We start from the raw sequence: 22,159 nt of genomic DNA on the forward strand, positions 1-22,159 counted from the left end.
CTTATCTGAGAAAGGATGTGCTGACATTGGAGAGGGTCAAGAGGAAGTTCAGGAAAATTATTCCAGGAATGTAAAGGTTAATGTATGAGGAGTGTTTGATGAGTGTCTTTGTCTGTACCCACTAGAGTTTAGAAGGTAGGAAAGGGGAGGAGGTCCTGAAAAAAGACAACAGGGAGTTAGGAAAGAAGTTGAGAAGCAGGACCTTAAAGGTAGTAATCTCTGGATTACTGCCTGTGCCACATTACAGCGAGTATAGGAATAGATTGAGGTAGAGAATAAATGCGTGGCTGAGGGATTGGAGCAAGGGGCAGAGATTCAGATTTCTGTATCATTGGGACCTCTTCTGGGGCAGGTGTGACCTGTACAAAAAGGACGGGTTGCACTTGAATCCGAGGGGAACCAATATCCTGGTGGGGAGGTTTGCTAAGGCTATTGGGGAGGGTTTAAACTAGAATTGCTGGGGGGTGGGAACTGAACTGAAGTGACAGAGGAAAGGGAGGTTGGCTCACAAATAGGGAAAGTTTGGAGACAGTGCGAAAGGGAGGATAGGCAGGTGAAAGAGAAGGGGCGCCCTCAGACCGATAGTTTGAGATGTGTCTATTTTAAAGTGAGGAGTATCATGAACAAAGCGGATGAGCTTAAAGCGTGGATCAGCACTTGGAGCTATGATGTTGTGGCCATTACAGAGACTTGGATGGCTCAGGGGCAGGAATGGCTACTTTAGTGCCAGGCTTTAGATGTTTCAGCAAGGACAGGCTGGGAGGCAAAAGAGGTCGGGGGCATGGTACTGTTGATCAGAGATGGTGTCACGGCTGCAGAAAAGGAGGAAGTCATGGAAGGGTTGTCTATGGAGTCTCTGTGGGTGCGTTTGGAATGGGAAGGGGTCAATAACTCTACTGGGTGTTTTTTATAGACCACCCAATAGTAACAGAGACATTGAGCAGCAGATAAGGAGACAGATCCTGAAAGGAGTAATAATAGCAGGGTTGTTGTGGTGGGAGATTTTAGTCTCCCAACTATTGATTGGCATCACCCTAGAGTGAGGGGCTTAGATGGGGTGGAGTTTGTTAGGTGCATTCAGGAAGGTTTCTTGACACAATATATAGATAAGCTTACAAGAGGAAAGGTTGTACTTGATCAGGTATTGGGAAATGAACCTGGTCAGGTGTCAGATCTCACAGTGGGAGAGCATTTTGGAGACAGTGATCACAATTCTATCTCCTTTACCATAGCATTGGAAAGGGAGAGGAACAGACAAGTTAGGAAAGTGATTAATTGGAGTAAGAGGAAATATGGAGCTATCAGGCAGGAACTTGGAAGCATAAATTGGGAACAGATGATTTTAGGGAAATGTATAGCAAAAATGTGGCAAATGTTCAGGGGATATTTGCATGGGGTTCTGCACAGGTACGTTCCAATGAGACATGGAAAGGATGGTAGGGTACAAGATCCGTGGTGTACAAAGGCTGTTGTAAATCTAGTCAAGAAGAAAAGAAGAGCTTACAAAAGGTTCAAAAAACTAAGAAATGATAGGAATATAAAAGATTATAATGCTAGCAGGAAGGAGCTTAAGAATGAAATTAGGAGAGCCAGAAGGGGGCATGAGAAGGCCTTGGCAGACAGGATTAAGGAAAACCCCAAGGCATTCTAAAAGTATGTGAAGAACAAGACAATAAATGTTGGAAATATTTATATACAAGATATTAAGAGGAATAGATAGAGTGGACAGCCTCTTCCCGAGGGAACCACTGCTCAATACAAGAGGACATGGCTTTAAGGTAAGGGGTGGGAAGTTCAAGGGGGATATTAGAGGAAGGTTTTTCACTCAGAGAGTGGTTGGTGCGTGGAATGCACTGCCTGAGTCAGTGGGGGAGGCAGATACACTAGTAAAATTTAAGAGACTACTAGATAGGTATATGGAGGAATTTAAGTTGGTGGGGGGGTATATGGGAGACATGGTATAAGGATCGGCACAACATTGTGGGGCGAAGGGCCTGTTCTGTGCTGTACTATACTATGTTCTATGTTCTATAAGACATGAGAGAAAGGACCAATCAAGTGTGACAATGGGAAAGTGTGAATGGAACCGGAGGAAATAGCGGAGGTACTTAATGAATACTTTGCTTCAGCATTCACCACGGAAAAGGATCTTGGTGATTGTAGGGATGACTTGCAGCGGGCTGAAAAGCTTGAGCATGTAGATATTGAGAAAGAGGATGTGCTGGAGCTTTTGGAAAGCATTAAGTTGGATAAGTCACTGGGACCGGAGGGGATGTACCCAGGCTACTGTGGGAAGCAAGGGAGGAGACTGCTGAGCCTCAGGCAATGACCTTTGCATCATCAATGAGGACGGGAGAGGTTCCGGAGGATTGGAGGGTTGCGGATGTTGTTCCTTTATTCAAGAAAGGGAGTAGGGAGAGCCCAGGAAATTATAGGCCAGTGAGTCTTACTTCAGTGATTGGAAAGTTAATGGAAAAGATCTTGAGAGGCAGGATTTATGAACATTTGGAGAGGTTTAATATGATTAGGAATAGTCAGCATGGCTTTGTCAAAGGCAGGTCGTGCCTTATGAGCTTGATTGAATTTTTTGAGGATGTGACTAAGCACATTGATGAAGGTAGAGCCATAGATGTAGTGTATATGGGTTTTAGCAAGGCATTTGATACGGTACCCCATGCAAGGCTTATTGAGAAAGTAAGGAGGCATGGGATCCAAGAGGATATTGCTTTGTGGATCCAGAACTAGCTTGCCCACAGAAGGCAAAGAGTGGTTGTAGACGGGTCATATTCTGAATTGAGGTCAGTGACCAGTGCTGTGCCTCAGGGGTCTGTTCTGGGACCCCTACTCTTTGTGATTTTTATAAATGACCTGGATGAGGAAGTGGAGGGATAGGTTAGTAAATTTGTTGATGACAAAAAGGTTGAGAGTGTTGTGGATAGTGTGGAGGGCTGTCAGAGGTTACAGTGGGACATTGATTAGAGGGAGATCCATTTAGAACTGAGATGAGAAGAAATTTCTTTAACCAGAGGATGGTGAATCTGTGGAATTCATTGCCACAGACAGTTGCTGAGTATATTTAAAGCAGAGGTTCATCGGTACATTGCTAGTCAGGGCGTTAAAGGTTACAGGAAGAAAGCAGGGTTGAGAGGGACAAAAAAATCAGCCTTGAAGGAATGGCAGAGGAGACTGGATGGATCGAGTGGCCTAATTCTGCTTCTATGCCTTATGGTCTTATTAGGCAATGGAATGTTGAAGAGTATTTGACAGGTACATTTTTCAAAGTCTAACCCCAGCAGGGATACTTTTCTGCAATAATCTATTATTCTGCTCCTACTGAGAATGTGAATGTTAAGGCCAATGAGAGGGGAGAGATCAGAGACAGGCCAGGATTTGAAATTGTCCAAGCTGAAGAATTTCCATAATTAATATGATTAATCAGCTGTCCAGTATAGACAGGTGGAAAGAGCTTCTTGCTAAGAGATTTCCAGACGCAAGATGTTCTGTAGACGCTGGAAACACGGAGTAACACACACAGGATGCTGGAAGAACTTGAGCAGGTCAGGCAGCATCAATGGAAAGGAACAAAGAGTCGATGTTTCAAACTGAGGGCTTTCTTATGGTTCCGGTGTAGGAAATAATTGGCAGGGTACATTGCAGGATGTTCAGATCTCACAATGACAGCCCTTCAGTAGTTTTGTTCTGATGGGAATGACTAAAAAACTTTCCCATTCTCTAGGAGGAGGAACAACCAACGAGTAGCATTGTTACATGACATGAAGAATCAGCTTTCCATCAAGTGATCTTCCAAACACAAGGACGTTTTTCCATGAAGTGTAGGAAATTGAGAGATGATCTTAAAGTGGTGTATAAGCCATGACAAGCATCGAAAGAGTGAAGAGGTTAATGATTCACGATAAGTTTCAATAGACATGAGGCAAATAAAGCTAACTTTTACTTTAAAAAGTTTCCCCCAGGTTCCCCTCTCACCTATGCCCTCTACTTCTTGTTTCCCCAATCTGGGTGAAAAAGACAGAATGTATTTATCCTATCAATGCCCTTCTTGATTTATATACCTCTTCACCCTGCCTTGGGCTCTGGTTAGATTCAGATTGGCTGTGTAACAGCTCTATGCTGGCTAACGGTGTGATCTGCATTGATTGGAAACGTCCCAAAACATTAATGGTTTCTAATTGGGAACAAACTAAGAAACAAAGAGCACAGTTTTTTTTTAAATCTAAGGTTGGGCAGAAGTCCCAACTTTGCCCTTTGTTTTCAGAAAGGGTAAGACGAGGGGACACACACCAGTCCTCACAGAGGGATCAGAAGTGGAGAGAGTGAGCAATTTCAAGTTCCCGGGTGTCAATGTCTCCGAGGATCTAACCTGGACCCAACGTATCTTTGCAGCTGCAAAGGGGCACGACAGCGGCTACATCTCATTAAGAGTTTGAGGAGATTTGATCTGGCACCAAAAACACTGGAAAATTTCTACCTCTTTGGGATGTGGGAGGAAACTAGAGCTTCCAAAGGAAATTATGCAGTCACAGAGAGATCGTACAAACTCCTTACAGACAGCAGCAGGAGCAGAACCACAATCTTCCAATCTCTGGCACTATAAAGCATTTCATTAACTGCTTTGCTACCGTTCCCTTATGCTTTTCATTTTCCATAGAGGGTGATATGTATGTGGAACAAGCTGGCAGAGTATTTGAGGTAGGTACAATCATCACCATCATCATTATGTGCCGTGACCTGTGATGTGGTTGTTCACTTAATATGTGCTGTGTTGTTTGATGTGGGCGATCCTGGTTAGCCCATGACCATTATTGTTCTTGAGAAATTTTTCTACAGAAATGATTTTCCATTCCTTTCTTCTTGGCAGTTTCTTTACAAGAAGAGTGACCCCAGCCATTTGTCAAACGACCATCCACCCCCCTGCTCCCATGTCTTCAAGTGACCCTGATCGGGGGCTAAGCAGGTACTACACCTTGCCCAAGGGTGACCTGCAGGCTAGCGGAAGGAAGCAGCACCTTACACCCCCTTTGGTAGAGATGTATCTCCACCCTGCCACCTGGGAGATACCCTCACAAATTTTAAAAGACAGTTAGACTGGTACATGGGCTGGAAATGTTGAGAATCTTGTGAGCCAAACATTGCCAAATAGGACTAGTTTGGATAGGTATCTTAGTCAGAATGGACTGATTGGGTCATAGGCCTGTTTCTATGCCAACTATAATCATCCATTTCCTATTACCATAAGACCATAAGACATAGGAGCAGAATTAGGCCATTTGGCCCATCTAGTCTGTTCCACCATTCAAACATGGCTGACCCTTTTACAACTGGTCTCAAAGCACAAATTACAAATGCATCCAGTGTTGGACTAGTCCATTATCAACACTCATAACATTACTCAAACCCCTAACAATAACCAGGACTGAGTCACTTTGCTGTCTTGAGGTTGCGAAGGTCAGGCATGATCTGACCTTCCGGTTTAAGATGGAGGTACTGAGGATAGATGACAACTTACCAACAGTTCATAATGCAAGAAATACAAGTAAATACATTATTAAAAGCAGTTCTACTGTGAAAATTTGTGGTAAACGATCACCGCAAACAAGAAAGAGGCGAGCAAACGAGAGGCTGACCTGAGGGTCAAGGCATGCGGGTGTGGTGCAAAGTCAGAGCGAGGTCGAGGCTTGTTCAAGGAAAAGTGGTCACAGCAAGGTTGAGATGGAGATGCGAAGTGGAGAAAATTTGGAGCGGAGGATCTTCGGAGCCCCTCCATCTATACCCAAGAGCAAAGACTGACCAATCTGAGTGGTGGGCTGGTTTGGAGATGCTGGGGATGGGCTGTAAAGGGGCAGCAGGGTCCAGGCCCAGAGCATGTCGAAGTGATGGGGCCCAGGTCCTAGTTCAGTGTTTGGAAAATTTAAACGCCGGGCCAGATAGATTGAAAAGTGCATGTGTCAGGGACGAGAGGTGAGGGTCGGGCCTAATCTGGTTGCTGCTCCAGGCTTCATCTCTGCGAGCTTCGCGACGATTTGCTCCGCTGTGTGACAAACTTGAGGCTCAGGCTGTGGGCCTACTCTGGCTGCTCCTGGCTTCGTGTCTACAGACTCACTTTCATTCTGAATGTTTTGCTCGCTTTGATTGTTCGCACAATTTGTGTTTTTCTCTCGCCTTCCCTCTGCACATTGGGTGTTTATTGGTCTTTTTAAAATGGGTCCTTTCAGGTTTTTCCTTGTTCTGTGGCTTCCTGTAAGGAGACGAATCTCAAGGGTGTATAATGTATACAGTACATATTTTGATAATAAATGCACTTCAAACTTTGAACTATTTTGAACACATAAAGCAGGCAAATGAAAGTACTGTACAGTATAGAGACGATAATGATGGCTGGTAAAGCAAATTGAAACAGGAGTGAAAAGAATGAATGGACTGAATCAAAGGAGCAAGCACTCATCTCTGGAGCAGCTTCAGTAGATTGTTGGTGATGAATCGTCTTGCAGTTTATTTTTTCTCTGAGTCACCAGAAGCCAACAATGTCAATGCCATTGACTGAAGGACTGACGTCTTATTTATTAATAACATATGAATGATCCCACAAGTAGCAACCAACACGACAAGCTTCATCCGAAATACTGCAAGCTGCTACTATCTCAGAAGGTATTTCTCAGAATTGGAAAAGGTGAGCAATTTCATGGCACAGGCATAGGCCATTTGGCCCACAATGTTGGGCTGTACCAGCTAAAAAGCAAATCAGAAACACCCACTAATCCCTCCTACCTACACCATGTCCATATCCCTCCATCTTCCTTACAGCCATGTGCCTAGCCAAACGTCTCTTAAAAGCCTCTAATGTATTTGCCCCCACCACTAGCCCAGGCAGCACATTCCAGACTTCCACAACTCTGAGTAAAAAACTTTACCCCCTCACGTCCCCCTTGAACCTACCCTTTCTCACCTCTGTTGGTGTCAACATCTCTGAGGATCTACCCTGGGCTCAACGTATCAAAGCAGTTTAAAAGAAGGCGCGATAGGGGCTGTATTTCATTAGGAGTTTGAGGATATCTGGTAAGTCACCAAAGACACTTGCAGGGCATTCTAACTGGCTTCACCACCGTCTGGTACAGGGGTTAGGGTGGGGGGCTACTGCACAAGCTCGAAAGCTGAAGAATGTTCTATACTCAGCCAGCACTATCATGGGCACCAGCCTTACCAACATCCAGGACATCTTCAAGGAGTGATACCTCAAAAAGGGGGCATCCATCATTAAGGACCCCATCACCCAGGACATGCCCTCTTCTCATTGCTACCATCAGGGGGGCAGTACAGAAGCCTGAAGGCACACACTCAATGATTCAGAACAGCCTCTGCAATCCAATTTTTGAATGGGTATTAAACCTTTTTAAAGCTTGTTTTTGCACTACTTATTTAATTGGCCAATACCGAGGTCCTCTCTTGAGCCGGAGTGCCAACAGCTTCAACCTTGGTGATGCCAGCCCAACTGTGCTGGGCAGGACATGTTACTTTACTCTATTGTCACCAAACAATTGATACTAGAGCGTACAATCATCACAGCGATATTTGATTCTGCGCTTTGCGCTCCCTGAAGTACAAATCGAAGTAGATATAATAAAAATTTAAATTATTAATCATAATTAGAAAATAGAAAAGGGAAAGTACGGTAGTGCAAGTCAGGTCCGGATATTTGGAAGGTACAGCCCAGATCCGGGTCAAGATCTGTTCAGCAGTCTTATCACAGTTGGAAAGAAGCTGTTCCCAAGTCTGGCCATACAAATCTTGTTGTCTGAATGCCTGATGGAAGACTGCCCAAGGCCATCTTGTACGGCCAACTGTCCAGTGGTACCCGGAAACGAGGAGGCCAGCGACTACGGTACAAGGACGTTCTGCACAGGAGCCTCAAGAAAGCTGACATCGCCCCACCAACATGGGAGGATCTGGCTCAAGATCGCTCACAGCGGAGGGACGCCATCAGAAAAGGTGTGGACGCTGCTGAGAACAAGCTCAACGAGGCGACAGAGGAAAGGCACAGGAAGCCCCACTAAACAGAGCTTCTGCCCCTGCTGCCCCTCCAGGCCTCACCTGCCAAGTTTGTGGCAAGCAGTGCCTGTCATGGATCGACCTGTACAGCCACTCCAGGACGCACATAACAAACCCCACTAACTGACTGAAAGGAACCATCATCATCCCATGGGATGGATAGCCAGAGAGAGATTTAATTTAACCTTTTAAATATAAATATATACTTCTTGTAATTTACAATAATAATAATGATTTTTTATTATTATGTATTACAATGTACTGCTACTGTATAACAACAAATGCCAGCGATATTAAACCCGATTCTGACTTCTCACGGGGAAAACAATTGGACATTCAAATATGCATTGGTAATTTTTGGATACAATTTAGTGAAGCTATTAAAAACTAATTTAGGCTTAATCTTTTAAATTATTTTCTATTCTGAAGGAATAGAATGAAGACACTTTGAATAGCATTAAATCCAGTGTTATATTTTGCATTTAGGAGCAGCATTTTGTCCGATGCTAGTATTTAGGATGCCAAATGGTTCCGTTTAATAACAGAGAATGTATACATTATACAACCTGAAGCTCTTGCTCTTCACAGGCATCCACAAAACAGAAGAGTAGCCCAAAGAATGCACAACAGTAAAAATAGTTAGAACCTCAAAGACCCCTACTCCCCCTCCCACGCACAAGCAGGAGCAAAACATCAACCCTCCCCCTCCCCACCCTCTCCCCCACTTATTTCAGCAATAAAAAAACATCAGCACCCCCCACCCACCAGGCAAGCAATAGCAAAGCCTCCAAGGAGAGACCATGATCTGCAGTACAACAAAAAAATAACCATTCGCCCCAACAAATTCAACATGCCACAGGGTCTCTCTGTCCCTGATAAAGGGGCAGAGTGGTGTCACACAGCGAGAGAGGATACTGAGAAAACAAAAACGACTCGCTGATTGCAATGTCAAAGTCTGCCGCGTCACTTTTTTCTTACAAGTTCTCTGTGGATGTCCGTGAAGAGCAAACTCTCCCCCCACCATCGAGAGAAGGAGAGAGAGAGAGGAGGGGGGGGGGAAAGGAGAGAGAGGGGGAGAGGGGGAGAGGGGGAGAGGGGGAGAGGGGGAGAGGGGGAGAGGGGGAGAGGGGGAGAGGGGGAGAGGGGGAGAGAGAGGGAGAGGGGGAGAGGGGGAGAGGGGGAGAGGGGGAGAGAGGGAGAGAGGGAGAGAGGGAGAGAGAGAGAGGGAGAGGGAGAGAGAGAAAATGCCTGTGTAATGCACTGTAATGTTTCACTGTTAATGTAATGGTTTCTCTGTAGCAGCAATGTTTGGGTTATGACTGGAGATAACGGGGATTTGGAATGTGGAGCTATCCAATGAGAGGGATGTTGTTCTTCCTTGTGGATCTGGGAGAAGGGATTTCACGGTTTTTTGCCGGGGAGAGATGAAGAGAGAAGACACGAATGGAGAGAGTTGGTAGGCCGCCGGACGGAGTGGACTTGGAGCGAGGATCCGAGGTCGGCTACACTCGGAGGAGATCAACAGGGAACCAGTGGACTGAACTGTGAACTCCAATGTTGCATATTAGACTGTTTCATGAGAATGGGCCCTTGTATTTTGTTTCTTTACTAACCATAGAGTCAAATTAAGAGCTATAAAGCTCAATTGTTTAATCACATATTGTGTACGGTTAGTTATTTCATGGTACTGATTTGTAACAGGGACACATCGCGCAGCATGCACCCAAGCGAGATTTTTTAAGTTTGGCCGGGCCAGGGGCTGTCTTCCCCTAGATTAAACCGCTAGCCGAACCAACAGTTACACCTGCCACACGTTTGCTGTTGACAAATGCAATATTTCAGAGGCTGTTCTGGCAGTTGAATGGGTATGGCATAGAAGATACAGTCTAAGTGTGTGTAAGTGGGCTGAGTGTAGATGGGTGTAAAGGTCAGGATGAAAGTGATGGGCCAAAGGGCTGGTGTTTGATCTGCACAATTGCTGAGCAATACAACTCACATATATGCCTTTTGGCCCAAACAGACCATTGCATCACCTCCGTGTCCATAAAACCAGGAATATCCAGACAGAGGAAAATGAATATCAATTACTCAGACTTAGAGTAATTGCTCCCCTCTTCACCATTTCCCCTTCCTATTTCTCCATCTCACCTCATCTCCTTACCTGCCTGCAACACACATGCAAGTATGCAGGTACAGCAGTCAGTGAAGAAAGCTAATGGCATGTTGGCCTTCATAACAAGGGGAGTTGAGTATAGGAGCAAAGAGGTCCTCCTGCAGTTGTACAGGGCCCTGGTGAGACCCCACCTGGAGTATTGTGTTCAGTTTTGGTCTCCAAATTTGACGAAGGACATTCTTGCTATTGAGGGAGTGCAGCATAGGTTCACAAGGTTAATTTCCGGAATGGTAGGACTGTCATATGTGGAAAGATTGGAGCGACTGGGCTTGTATACACTGGAATTTAGAAGGATGAGAGGGGATCTGATTGAAACATATAAGATTATTAAGGGATTGGATTCGCTAGAGGCAGGAAACACATTCCCGATGTTGGGGGAGTCCAGAACCAGAGGCCACAGTTTAAGAATAAGGGGTAGGCCATTTAGAACAGAGATGAGGAAAAACTTTTCCACCCAGAGAGTTGTGGATCTACGGAATGCTCTGCCCAGAAGGCAGTGGAGGCCATGTCTCTGGATGCTTTTAAGAAAGAGTTAGATAGAGCTCTTATAGATAGCGGGGCCAAGGGATATGGGGAGACGGCAGGAACGGGGTACTGATTGGGGATGATCAGCCATGATCACATTGAATGGCGGTGCTGGCTCAAAGGGCCGAATGGCCCACTTCTGCACCTATTGTCTATTGTCTGCCCATCACCTCTCTCTGGTGTTCTTCCCCCTTCCCTTCTTTCCATGGTCTTCTGTCCTCTCCTATCAGATTCCCCTTTCTCCAGCCCTTTATCTCTTTCACCAATCCACCTCTCAGCTCTTTACATCACCCCCTCTCCCTCCACCTATCACCTACCACCTTGCACTTCTTCCTCCTCTCCCCCCCCCCCACCTTCTTACTCTGACCTGTACTCCTTCCTTCCAGTCCTGATGAAGTGTTTCGGCCCGAAACATTGACTGTTTATTGATTTGCATAGACGATGCCAGTTCCTCCAGTATTTCGTGTGTGTTGCTTAGGAATATTCAGAAGCATTTTTTAAGATGGCAATTGATACCTGTCCACTCTGTTGACAAATGTAACACTTTTCTGAAGAATAATTTCTAGATTCAGTGTTCTTTTTCAGAAATAGAATTCAAACCAGTGACAACATAATTAGATGCTGCAACGGATATGCATCTCTGTTTAACTGAAAATGTACCAAATATAAGATCATTTCACAATCCATGAAGTTTGAGATCAGCTTTTGTTCCCGGTCCCAACTGTAAGATTGCATTATGCCACAATTTTCTCCAGTTTAACAACTTGTGTTCCAATTCCACCCATCTTCTCCCTCAGTCTTTGAGCATCTGAACTAAAGGCAAAGCATGTGACACAAGGTTCAAGGACAGCTTCTTTCTTGCTGTTATAAGATGCTTGAATAGACCTCTTGTACAACAAAGATTAATTCATTATCTCCCTGTCTTCTTCATTAGGCCCTTGCAACTAATTTATCTATCTATAAGATCACAGGGCCATAAGATATCTGAGCAGAATTAGGCCAATTGGCCCATCGAGGCTGCTCTGCCATTTCATCATGGCCGATCCATTCTTCCTCTCAGTACCAGTCTCCTGCCTTCTCCCCATATCCCTTCATGCCCTGACCAATCAAAAATCTATCAATCTCTACCTGAACTGACTTGGCCTCTGCAGCCACCTTTGGCAACCAATTCCACAGATTCACCACTCTCTGGCTAAAGAAATTTCCACCTCATCTCCAGTCTAAAAGGACGTCCCTCTATTCTGAGGCTGTTCCCTCTGCCTTAGACTCCCCCACCAGAGGAAATACCCTCTCCACATCCACTCTATCGACTTTCAACATTCGGTCAGTTTCAATGAGGTCACCCCCTCAATTCTTCTGAAATCCAGTGAGCCATCAAACACTCATCACGTGACAAGTTTTTCAATCCTGGAATCATTTTTGTGGGCCTCCTTTGAGCCCTCTCCAACTTCAGCACATCCTTTCTTAGATAAGGGGCTGAAAACTTCTCACAATACTCCAAGTGAGGCCTCACCAGTGCTTTATAAAGTCTCAACAGTACATTTTCACCTGCACTGCACTTCCTCCGTAACGGGACTTGAGCCATGACATTTTGCATTCTAATACATTTTTTTTTTACTAACTAGATGTACTCACATTTGGCAGTGAAAAACTTAAGTTTTTCACTGTATTTCTGTACCTGTGACAATAATAAAAATCAATTATAAATCTCGGAAAATTCAGCTTCCTGCCTTCTGGCATAAAGGTATTTGATAAAAGATTTGCTTTATACAGATTAAAAATGGTCTCATATAATAACCATCAATGCAAGGACAGACACTTTAAACAATGCAGAGAGAAATATAAGCCCCCAACATATTATTATCACACTCTTCTATCAATGAAAATTTTGAGCATGGCAGTGATTAAATCTTTTATTTAGATTAAGAAGCTGTCAGTCTTGTCCCCCTCTAATTGCCTGAGAAATGGAATGGAGACTCAGTACGCGTAAAACAAATTATTTTATTGGATGAAAACACAGCGCACTGCAAAATTGCGTGTGTCACAGGAGTCAGAAAGACTCTGGAGACTAAATTGCAGATTATAATGGAAATGATTAATCTGATTTTGTAGGATTAGAAATATATTGCTATACAAAAACATTGCACCCAAAATTCACGGATATACTTAGCAACAGCATATTCACCTTCATCTTGAACACAAAGTGGAGAAAACTAAATTGCAACTGACTGGACTTGGTGCCACTCTGTGATTTCATAAGACCACTAGACCATAAGGTATAGGAGCAGAATTAGGCCATTTGGCCCATCAAGTCGGCTCCGCGATTTCATCATGGCTGATCCAATTTTCTGCTCAGCCCCAATCTCCTGCCTTCTCCCCGTATCCCTTCATGCCCTGACCAATCAAGAATCTATCAACCTCTGCCTTAAATATGCATAAAGACTTGGTCTCCACAGGTGCCTGTGGCAATGAATTTCACAGATTCACCACACTCTAACTAAAGAAATTCCTCCTCCTCTCCGTTCTAGTGAGATGCTCCTCTATTCTGAGGCTGTGTGCTCTAGTTCTAGGCTTTCCTGCTAAAGGGAACAGCCTCTCCACATCCACTCTTTCAAGGCATTTCACTATTTGATAGATTTCAATTAGGTCACCCCTCATTCTTCCGAATTCTAGTGAATACAGGCACAGAGCCATCAAACGTTCTTCCTCTGACTATCCTTACAATCCTGGAATCATTTTTGTGAACCTCCTTTGAACCTTCTGACACTGGAGTATGACTTCAAAATGAAGATAAAATATAATTTAGGCATTAATGAGACCAAGCTAGTCAAACATTATTTTTCAGAAATTCATTACAAGGACGTGAAACAAGTCTGAACGTGATAAATGAAATCCTATGCGTTTCTCCGCCGTTCAGGAAAATCCTGGCTGATCCTCAATATTTACATATCAGCACAGTGCCTCCCAAGCATCGAGCACATCTATATGAAATGCTGTCGTAGGAAAGCAGCATCCATCATCAGAGATCCCCACCACCCAGGTCAAGCTCTCTTCTCGCTGCTGCCATCAGGTAGAAGGTACAAAAGCCTCAGGACTCACACCACCAGGTTCAAGAACAGTCACTACCCCTCAGCCATCAGGCTCTTGAACAAAGGGGACAACTACACTCACTTGCCCATCCATTGAGATGTTCCCACAACCAATGATCTCACTTTAAAGATTCTTGATCTTGTTATCTTATGTTCTTGTTATTTATTAGTATTTGAATGTGTTTAGTCCTGATGAAGGGTCTCGGCCCAAAATGTCGACTGTTTACTCTTTTGCATAGATGCTGCCCAACCTGCTCAGTTCCTCCAGCATTGATTGTGTGTGTGTGTGTGTGTGTGTGTGTGTGTGTGTGTGTGTGTGTGTGTGTGTGTGTGTGTGTGTGTGTGTGTGTGTGTGTGTGTGTGTGTGTGTGTGTGTGTGTGTGTGTGTGTGTGTGTGTGTGTGTGTGTTTGTTTGACTTCAAAGATCAAAGGTTCAAAGGTCCAATTTAATGTCAGAGAAATATATACAATATACATCCTGAAATGCTTTTTCTTCGCATTTGCACAGTTTGGTGTCATTTGTCTTTCACTGATCCTGTTGTAGTCACTATTCTGTAGATTTGCTGAGTATGCCCACAGGAAAATGAATCTTCGGGTTGTATATGGTGACTTTGATAATAAAGTTACTTTGAACATTTTGAACCCTCACTTTTCTTTGGGCTCACTGTTGTTTCTTATAAATCTTATTGGCAAGCTTCATCATCTCGTTCCATGAGTTATCCTCTGGAAGCTTATCCCATATACTGAACATACCCCCCTCTGAAAGAGTTGCCCCTGAAGCTCCCTCTCACCTTAAACATATGCTGTCTTGTCCCCCGTCTAGGGAATAAGATCGAGTGACCTTGTGATTTGATACTGAGTTGGTGAGGGATTGAATTTAAGAGCAGGGAGGTTATGGTGCAACTGTACAGGGTACTGGTGAGACCGCACCTGGAGTACTGTATGCAGTTCTGGTCTCCTTTCTGAGGAAGTATATACTGGCTTTGGAGGCAGTGCAGAGGAGGTTCACCAGGTTGATTCCAGAGATGAGGGGATTAGACTATGAGGAGAGATTGAGTCACCTGGGACTATACTCGCTGGAAATCAGAAGGATGAGAGGAGGTCTTATAGAAACATATAAAATTATGAAAGGGATAGATAAGATAGAGGCAGGAAAGTTGTTTCCACTGGTAGGTGAGACTAGAACTAGGGGACATAGCCTCAAGATTCGTGGGGAGTAGATTTAAGATGGAGATGTGGAATTCTCTGCCCAATGTAGCAATGGAGGCTACCTAAGACAAGGTTGGATAGATTTTTACAGAGAAGGGGAATTAAGGGTTATGGGGAAAAGGCAGGTAGGTGGAGATGAGTCCATGGCCAGATCAGCCATGATCTTATTAAATGGCGGAGCAGGCTCGATGGGCCGGATGGCCGACTCCTGCCCCTGTTTCTCATGTTCTTATGTTTATAGATACATCCTATCCAGATGCATCGTGGCTTGGTATAGCAAGTGTCCCTTCAAAGACCACCAGAAACTGCAGAGAGTTATCATACAGCCCAGTCCATCGTGAAAGCCGGCCTCCCCTCTGCTGGCTTTCTATGTCTCACTGCCTCAGGAAAGCGGCTAACATAATCAAGGACACCTCGCCCCACCCCAGGCCGTGCTCTCTCCTTCCCTCTTGCACCAGGCAGATGATACTAAAGCTTGAGAACACAAACCCCTGGGCTCAAGGATATCTTCTACGAATACTCAATACTATGAAAGACAAATAGTCATTCTCTCATTCTATCTTGCCATGCCCCTTGCATGCACATTGTCTGCCTACATTGCATTTTCTCTGTAACTGTTGCATATATTCTGCATTACGATTGCTTTTTCTTCCCTTTTGCCTCAATTTATTTATGCTTGGAATGATCTTGAAAGTGGCATCTCAGGTAGAGAGGGTCATACAGAGAGCTTTTGGCACACTGGCCTTCATAAATCAAGGTATCAAGTACAGGAAGTTGCATGTTATGTTGAAGTTGATGTTTTGTGGATGTCTGCGAAGAGTAAGAATTTCATGTTGTGTACTGTATATATTTTCTGATATTAAATTGAATAATTTGAACTATTTGAGTTGTAGAAGATGTTGGGAAGGATTGGATTGCTAATTCAGAGTATCGTGTGCAGTTCTGGTCAACTACCAACAGGAAAGATATTAATCAGGTTGAAAGAGTGCAGAGAGCATTTACAAGGATGTTACCAGAACTTCAATTATAGGAAAAGGTTGAATAGATTAGGACTTTACTCCCTGGAGCGCAGGAGAATGAGAGGAGATTTGATAGAGGTATACAAAATTATGAGGGGTATAAATGCAAGCTGGGATTTCCACTGAGGTTAGGTGAGATCAGAGCTAGAGGTCATGGGTTAAGGGTGGAAGGCGAAATGTCTAAGGGGAACACAAAGGGAACGTCTTCACTCAGAGGGTGATGAGACTGTACAGCGAGCTGCCAATGGGATTGTTTTCAACATTTAGAGAAATTTGAATGGGAGAAGTATGGAGATCTATGGTCCAGGTCGATGGGACTAGACTGAGTAATAGTTTAGCATGGACTAGATGGGCCAAAGAGTCTTTTACAGTGCTATGGAGTTTTATGACTGGCTAACTGTCTATATCAATGGTGCATAGAACAAAGCTTTTCACTGTATGTCAGTACGTGTGACAATAATGAGCCAATTATCAGTAGATACACACCGACCTCAGAACAGGTTCACAGACTGATACACACGAAGGAGGCTCATCTGCCATGGCTTTCTGGTGCAGCAATCCCAGCGTCCCACTGCCTGGGGTTTTATAGAGTTCGTTCCTTCACAGTGCAACACGCACAAAATGATGGAGCAACTCAGCTGCTCAGGCTGCAGCAGTGGAAACGAAGAGACAGTCAACGTTTGGGGCCGAGACCACACTGAGCCCTGAAGAGGGGCCCCGGCCCGAAACGTCAGCTCTGACGAAGGGTGTGTGTTGCTTCGGATTTCCGGCATCTGCAGACTTTCTGGTGCCCGTTCATTTCTAGTTTTCTGCTGTGCCTGTTTTCTCCTCCCTGTCAAGCATCCCACGTTATATATTTTTTTTTACTGCATAAAGATGTTGGATATGGGTTTTTATTTTTGACATGCTGTAACATGATTCACCCTTCTCACCACTACAAGCATGTCACAAGCTGAACTGTCTTTTCAGTTAATACAACCGTGGTGAAGGTCACTTTCTCTAGGCAGGTCCGAGCTAATATTAAAGTATCATCAGCTTATCAGGGCAACCAAACGTATTTCAATTCTCAAGCCAGAAAGGGACTGGGTGGCCAGTGGGTTGCAAATGAACAAATTGCATTTTACGCTTATGATGGACTACTAGCTCAGGGCAGTGAACGTGCCAGCACAACTGTCAAGCTAGTTAAGAATCAGAACTGGCAATCAACAGGTCACAGTGGATGCAAATCAGCATTTGAAAGAAACCCTTGCCATTTCCACAATGTTTTTTTGTAGAGTCCTTATTTATTTTACTTACCGCCCTTTGTGCTGCTGGCATTTAGGGCAGCTATGAAGGTCCCCCAGTTCAGGGCTTCCTTCATCGTGAGAAGTAACTTCCTCTCGGTTTTCTCTACTGTCAGTCATGCAAGTCCCGGTTGGAGACTCAAGGCTGATTTATACTTGTGTGTCGCATCTACGCCGTAGGTACCGCGTGCCCTAGGTTGTAGGGTGACATGCACCTCCCCAAAAAAGTAACTCACGCATCGCGGCGACACAGACCGCAGCAACTGTGATTGGTCCGCTTGGTAGCATTGCATTACCTCCTGCGCATTTCTGGTCGCTTCTTCTCCGCCACGTCTGTACATCCATGCAAAATAGATGAACCAAATCGTCAAATCTACCTGCCGACATGCTTGAAATGCTTTTCCTCGTCCATGACTCTCACGAAGAAACTCAGTGGCATAGAAACGCCACCGCCAACTAGTGTTTTTTGGCGCACACCAACACATGCTTGCTATGGCGTAGAGTGACGCAGAAGTGAAAATCAGGGCTACGGTGTAGCCCGTATGCACAACTATAAAATCAGCCTTTAGGGATCCTGTTGCACTCAAAGTCTTCTTTCCATAATAATTGTTCTTTGACCATGGGGTTGCTGGCCCTGAGCTGACCCCCTGAACCTGGAGGACCAGTGGACCACTCATAGTCTGGCCTCTACCCTTTGACCTGAGCAGGACATGAACCCAAAGTGTTCAGACTCAGACAAACTGACCCTCGGCCGACAGTGCTGCTGAACATCACTGTTGAGTGAGGTCGGGGTTTAAATACGGACACTTACTGAGCGTCAGACCTTGAGGACATGAATGTTAATAGAAGGCAGAACAAAGAACAGTGCAGGCCCTTGCATCCATGTTGTGCTGTCCTTTTAACCTTCCCCAAGATCAAGATAACCCTTCCCTCCACTTAGATCTCCAATTTTCTTCCATCCATATCTCTATCCACGAGTCCCTAATATATCTGCTTCTACCACTGCCCCGGCAGTGTGTTCCACACACTCAACACTCTGTGTCTAAAGCTTATTTCTGACACTCCCCCATACTTTCCTCCAATCACCTTAAAATTATACCCCCTCATACTAGCCACTTCAACATTAGGAAAACGTCTCTAGCTGTCCACTGTATCTATACCTCTTATCATCTGGGACAAAAACTCTATCAAATCACCTCTCTCCCTCCTTCGCTCTGAATAGAAAAGCCCAAGATCACTCAACCTCTCCTTGTTAGACATAAATAAGGCCACTAGAGAAAATTTACAAGGATGTTGCCATATTTGGAGGACCTGAGTTATAAGAGTGAATAGGTCAGGACTTTACTCCTTGGAATGTAGAAGATTGAGAGGAGATTTGATAGCAGTATACAAAATTATGAGATGTATAGGGTAAGTACAAGCAGGATTTTTCCACCGAGGTTGGGTGGGACTACAACCAGAGCTTATGGGTTCAGGGTAGAAGAATAACCCTTAACTCGGCAGTGGAGTTATCAGGGCACCGTCTTTTGACGGTGTTTCCATAGCAAGCTATTCTTCTTTTTACGAGGCCAAGTTGCTAGCTTGACGCTCAACCCGACTTGGATTCGAACTCAGGGACCTTCGCCCCGGAGTCCGGCGCTGATATTATTGCGCCACCAAGCAGGTCATGGATTAAGGGTGAAAGGTGAAAAATTTAAGGGGAATATGAGGGGAAACTTCTTCACTCAAAGGGTGGTGAGAGTGTGGAATGAGCTGCAGCAGAAGAAGTGCATGTGAGCTGGATTTCAACATTTAAGAGAAGTTTGGATAGGTACGCGGATGGTAAGCTACGGCCTCAGTGTAGGCAGCTTAAATGGCTCTGCACAGACTAGATGGGCTGAAGGGTCTGCTTTGTGCTGTACTGTTCTATGACTCTGTACTCTCTAATTCAGGCAACATCCTGGTTAATTTCCTCTGCGCCCTCTCTAAAGCTTCCGCTTTCTTCCTATATTGAGGTGACCAGAACTGAACACAATATTCCAAGTGAAGTCGGACCTGATTTTTACAGAGCTGCAACTCTCCACATTGGAGACTGACTGGTTGCATCATAGTCCGGTGCAGCAAGAAGCTACCAAGAGCAGTTGGCTTTGCTCAGTCCATCACAGACACATCCCTCCCCATCATCGGTCGTACCTACAGGAGGCAGTGCCTCAAAGGCAGCATCCCTCATCAAGAATCCCCACCATCCACTCCATGCCATCTTCTTACAGCTACCTTCAGGCAGGAGGCAGAGACGCCTGAAGTCCCACACCTCCAGGTTCAAGAACAGCAGCTTCCCATCGACCATTCAGTTCTTGAACCAACCGGCAAAAGGCTAATCACTATTGTTTAACAGCACTATGACCACTTTGCTCTAGTTGTGATGACAGGACACCTGTGCGGTAGATTTAGAGAAAAGCCATTGCAATGGGGCAGTTCCACTCTCTCAACCTCAGACATCCGGGTCCAGTGGTACGAACAAGAGTCACAAACTGGGGTCTTCCTTGGTTGCAGTTGATGACAGTGACGTCTTCTATGCCTTGTCACACCCTTCGCTCTCCAGGAAGCGTTGCAGAACCACCTTCCTGGCCGTTGGATCTCACTGTAGATCTCATCTGCCGGAGCGGACTTCTTGTGCTAGGACTGGCATGTCCCAAAACAGTTGCGTATGATTTGACCTTTTCTTGCAAATGCCACTTTCCTGATAAGCAAATTTTTCATTACAATGCACACAAAATACCTGAGGAACTCAGCAGACCAGGCAGTACCTATGGAAAAGTGTGAGCAGTTGACCATTTGGGCCGAGACCCTTCTTCGTGACTCAGTCCTATCACCCGTCACCTTCCAGCTAGCTTCCTTCCCCTCCCAACACCTTTTCTATTCCAGCATTTCCCCCTTCCTTCTCAGACCTGATGAAAGGCCTCAGCCCAAAATGTCGACTGTTTACTCTTTTCCATAGATGCTGCTGTGTTCCTCCAGCATTTGAGTGCATTGCTTTGGATTTCCAGCATCTTCTGATTTTCAAGCTTTTCAGTACACCTGTGCACACGTACTTGTGCATGATAATAAATGTGAGTTTGACATTGAATTTATAGCATTAAAGCCACTCAACAAAATTACTACCCTGCAAACTCCTCGCAATTCATGCTCGACCAGAGTCCAAGACGGTAATCTTGTATTGAAGTAACCTTATCCTCAGATTTTAAAAGTGCATGGGGTTATTATGAAGAAGCCAGCTTTGGATGCAAGTTTTGTTACATATAAAGATATGGAGAATAAAGGCTGCAGCATTTCTTTTACAGCTGCTTTTTTTAAAATGCTAAAATAGCTCCAAAGGTTGTCATGACTTACTAGTGACTTGTTGACGTTGGCAGGCTGCAGAGGCAGGTGAGTGACTCTGTGTGTTTTCAGGGTCTTCATCGTAGCCTAGTCGGTGTGTATGGAGGTCGCCTTGTGGTCTGAAAGCGAAGCCAAAGAGAAAGAAGGAGCATTGAACAGCTTCCAGTGTTTGACAGAGCCAACTCCAGGCGTGTTTGCTTCTAGGGAACCGTTGCCAGGCGATTGAGAGTAACAGCACACGTCACTTCCGAACACCAGGTCAAAGAAGTTCTTGTTCTGTTATACCAACCTGACTTAAAGGATGGGATTATCACCTGGACATTCAACACACCAACGCTGCCCCCACCGCTCCCCCGGAAACAATAGTCGTGTACGTCAGCTGCTTATTGTTTGACAAGTTTTCCTGAGCTGGTCTCTGAGGGGAATAACTGGGGATTAATGGGGCTGCAAAGTTAATTGTTAACGCAAGGAATTCTGCGGATGCTGGACATTCAGAGCAATGCACACAGATTAAATGCTGGAGGAACTCAGCAGGGCAGGCAGCGTCTAAGGAGGGGAAACAATCAGTATATTTCGGGCCAAGACCCTTCATTAGGATTATTCGATCAAAAGTCAACTGTTAACCACGTCAAGCGGTTTGATTGGTGTGCGATTGACTAAATCTCACCAAAATGCAGTTCAATCTGTTTCCCTTGAGACTTTAGCGAAGCACTCGCGCACGCGAGATGAGGGAGATGAGATTCCAGTTCCTCATGCTGTGGGAGGGAGGGAGGGGGAAGGAAGAGGAGATGGAGTGCGGGATTATAACCGCAAGAGGCTGGAAATCCAAAGTACACAAAATGCTGGGGGACGCGGGTGGGAGACGGGAAGGAGTCAGAAAACAGTCAAAGCAGTCGGCATCAATAATGAATCTGCTGGAGGAATTCCTCCTCCCACGTATATATTTTTTTTTAAATGGTTGCAGTTTACTGGGGGATGGGTGAGACCTGGATTGGATGTCCTGCTCACTTAAGATGAAGTGTCACCTTTCCGGGTGTAGTGATCGCCACAGGAACACGGCTTAGCTTCCCTTGCAGGAGATCACTTGCATGTGGCCTCTCCTACACTACTGCGCCCATAGCAACGCCTTCACATGGCATCCCTGTTCTTAGTGAGTTTACGATGTCACGGAGCGACCGAGTGCCCAGAAGTACAACTAGGCGGGCAGGCCGGGCTCTTCAGCTGAGGAGGACAACTCCGATTCCAAACCCGGGTAGATGGGACTCGTTAGCCTTGCCAGGGAGGCTGTCTATGAGAAGGAAGACTCCGATACTTAACCTACAGCCTTGCGGTCGCTGCAGTCGTCACAGCTCGCTGTGCCATAGCGGAACGCCTCTGGCCTAAAGCGTGGAATCGGTCCGTGCGCACCGATCCTCACTATAAACCTACGCAGGCAGGAAG

General features: G+C 45.1%; 1 protein-coding gene across 3 annotated transcripts in view; it reads right to left on the bottom strand.

The window, feature by feature from the left end:
* pacrg (PARK2 co-regulated) overlaps positions 1-21,080 on the bottom strand; it is a 448,472-nt gene extending 427,392 nt beyond the window's left edge. The window contains exon 1 of one of the 3 annotated variants that reach the window (XM_073028379.1): positions 20,732-21,080. In XM_073028379.1, coding sequence (XP_072884480.1) covers positions 20,732-20,800 — 69 coding nt within the window. In that variant the 5' untranslated portion in view covers positions 20,801-21,080. The remainder of the gene's footprint in view (positions 1-20,731) is intronic. The other 2 variants (XM_073028378.1, XM_073028375.1) reach the window with 2 other exon arrangements.
* Positions 21,081-22,159: the final 1,079 nt, after the last annotated feature.

Source organism: Hemitrygon akajei, chromosome 24 (genome assembly GCF_048418815.1).
Source record: "Hemitrygon akajei chromosome 24, sHemAka1.3, whole genome shotgun sequence".
NCBI classification, from domain to species: Eukaryota; Metazoa; Chordata; class Chondrichthyes; order Myliobatiformes; family Dasyatidae; genus Hemitrygon; species Hemitrygon akajei.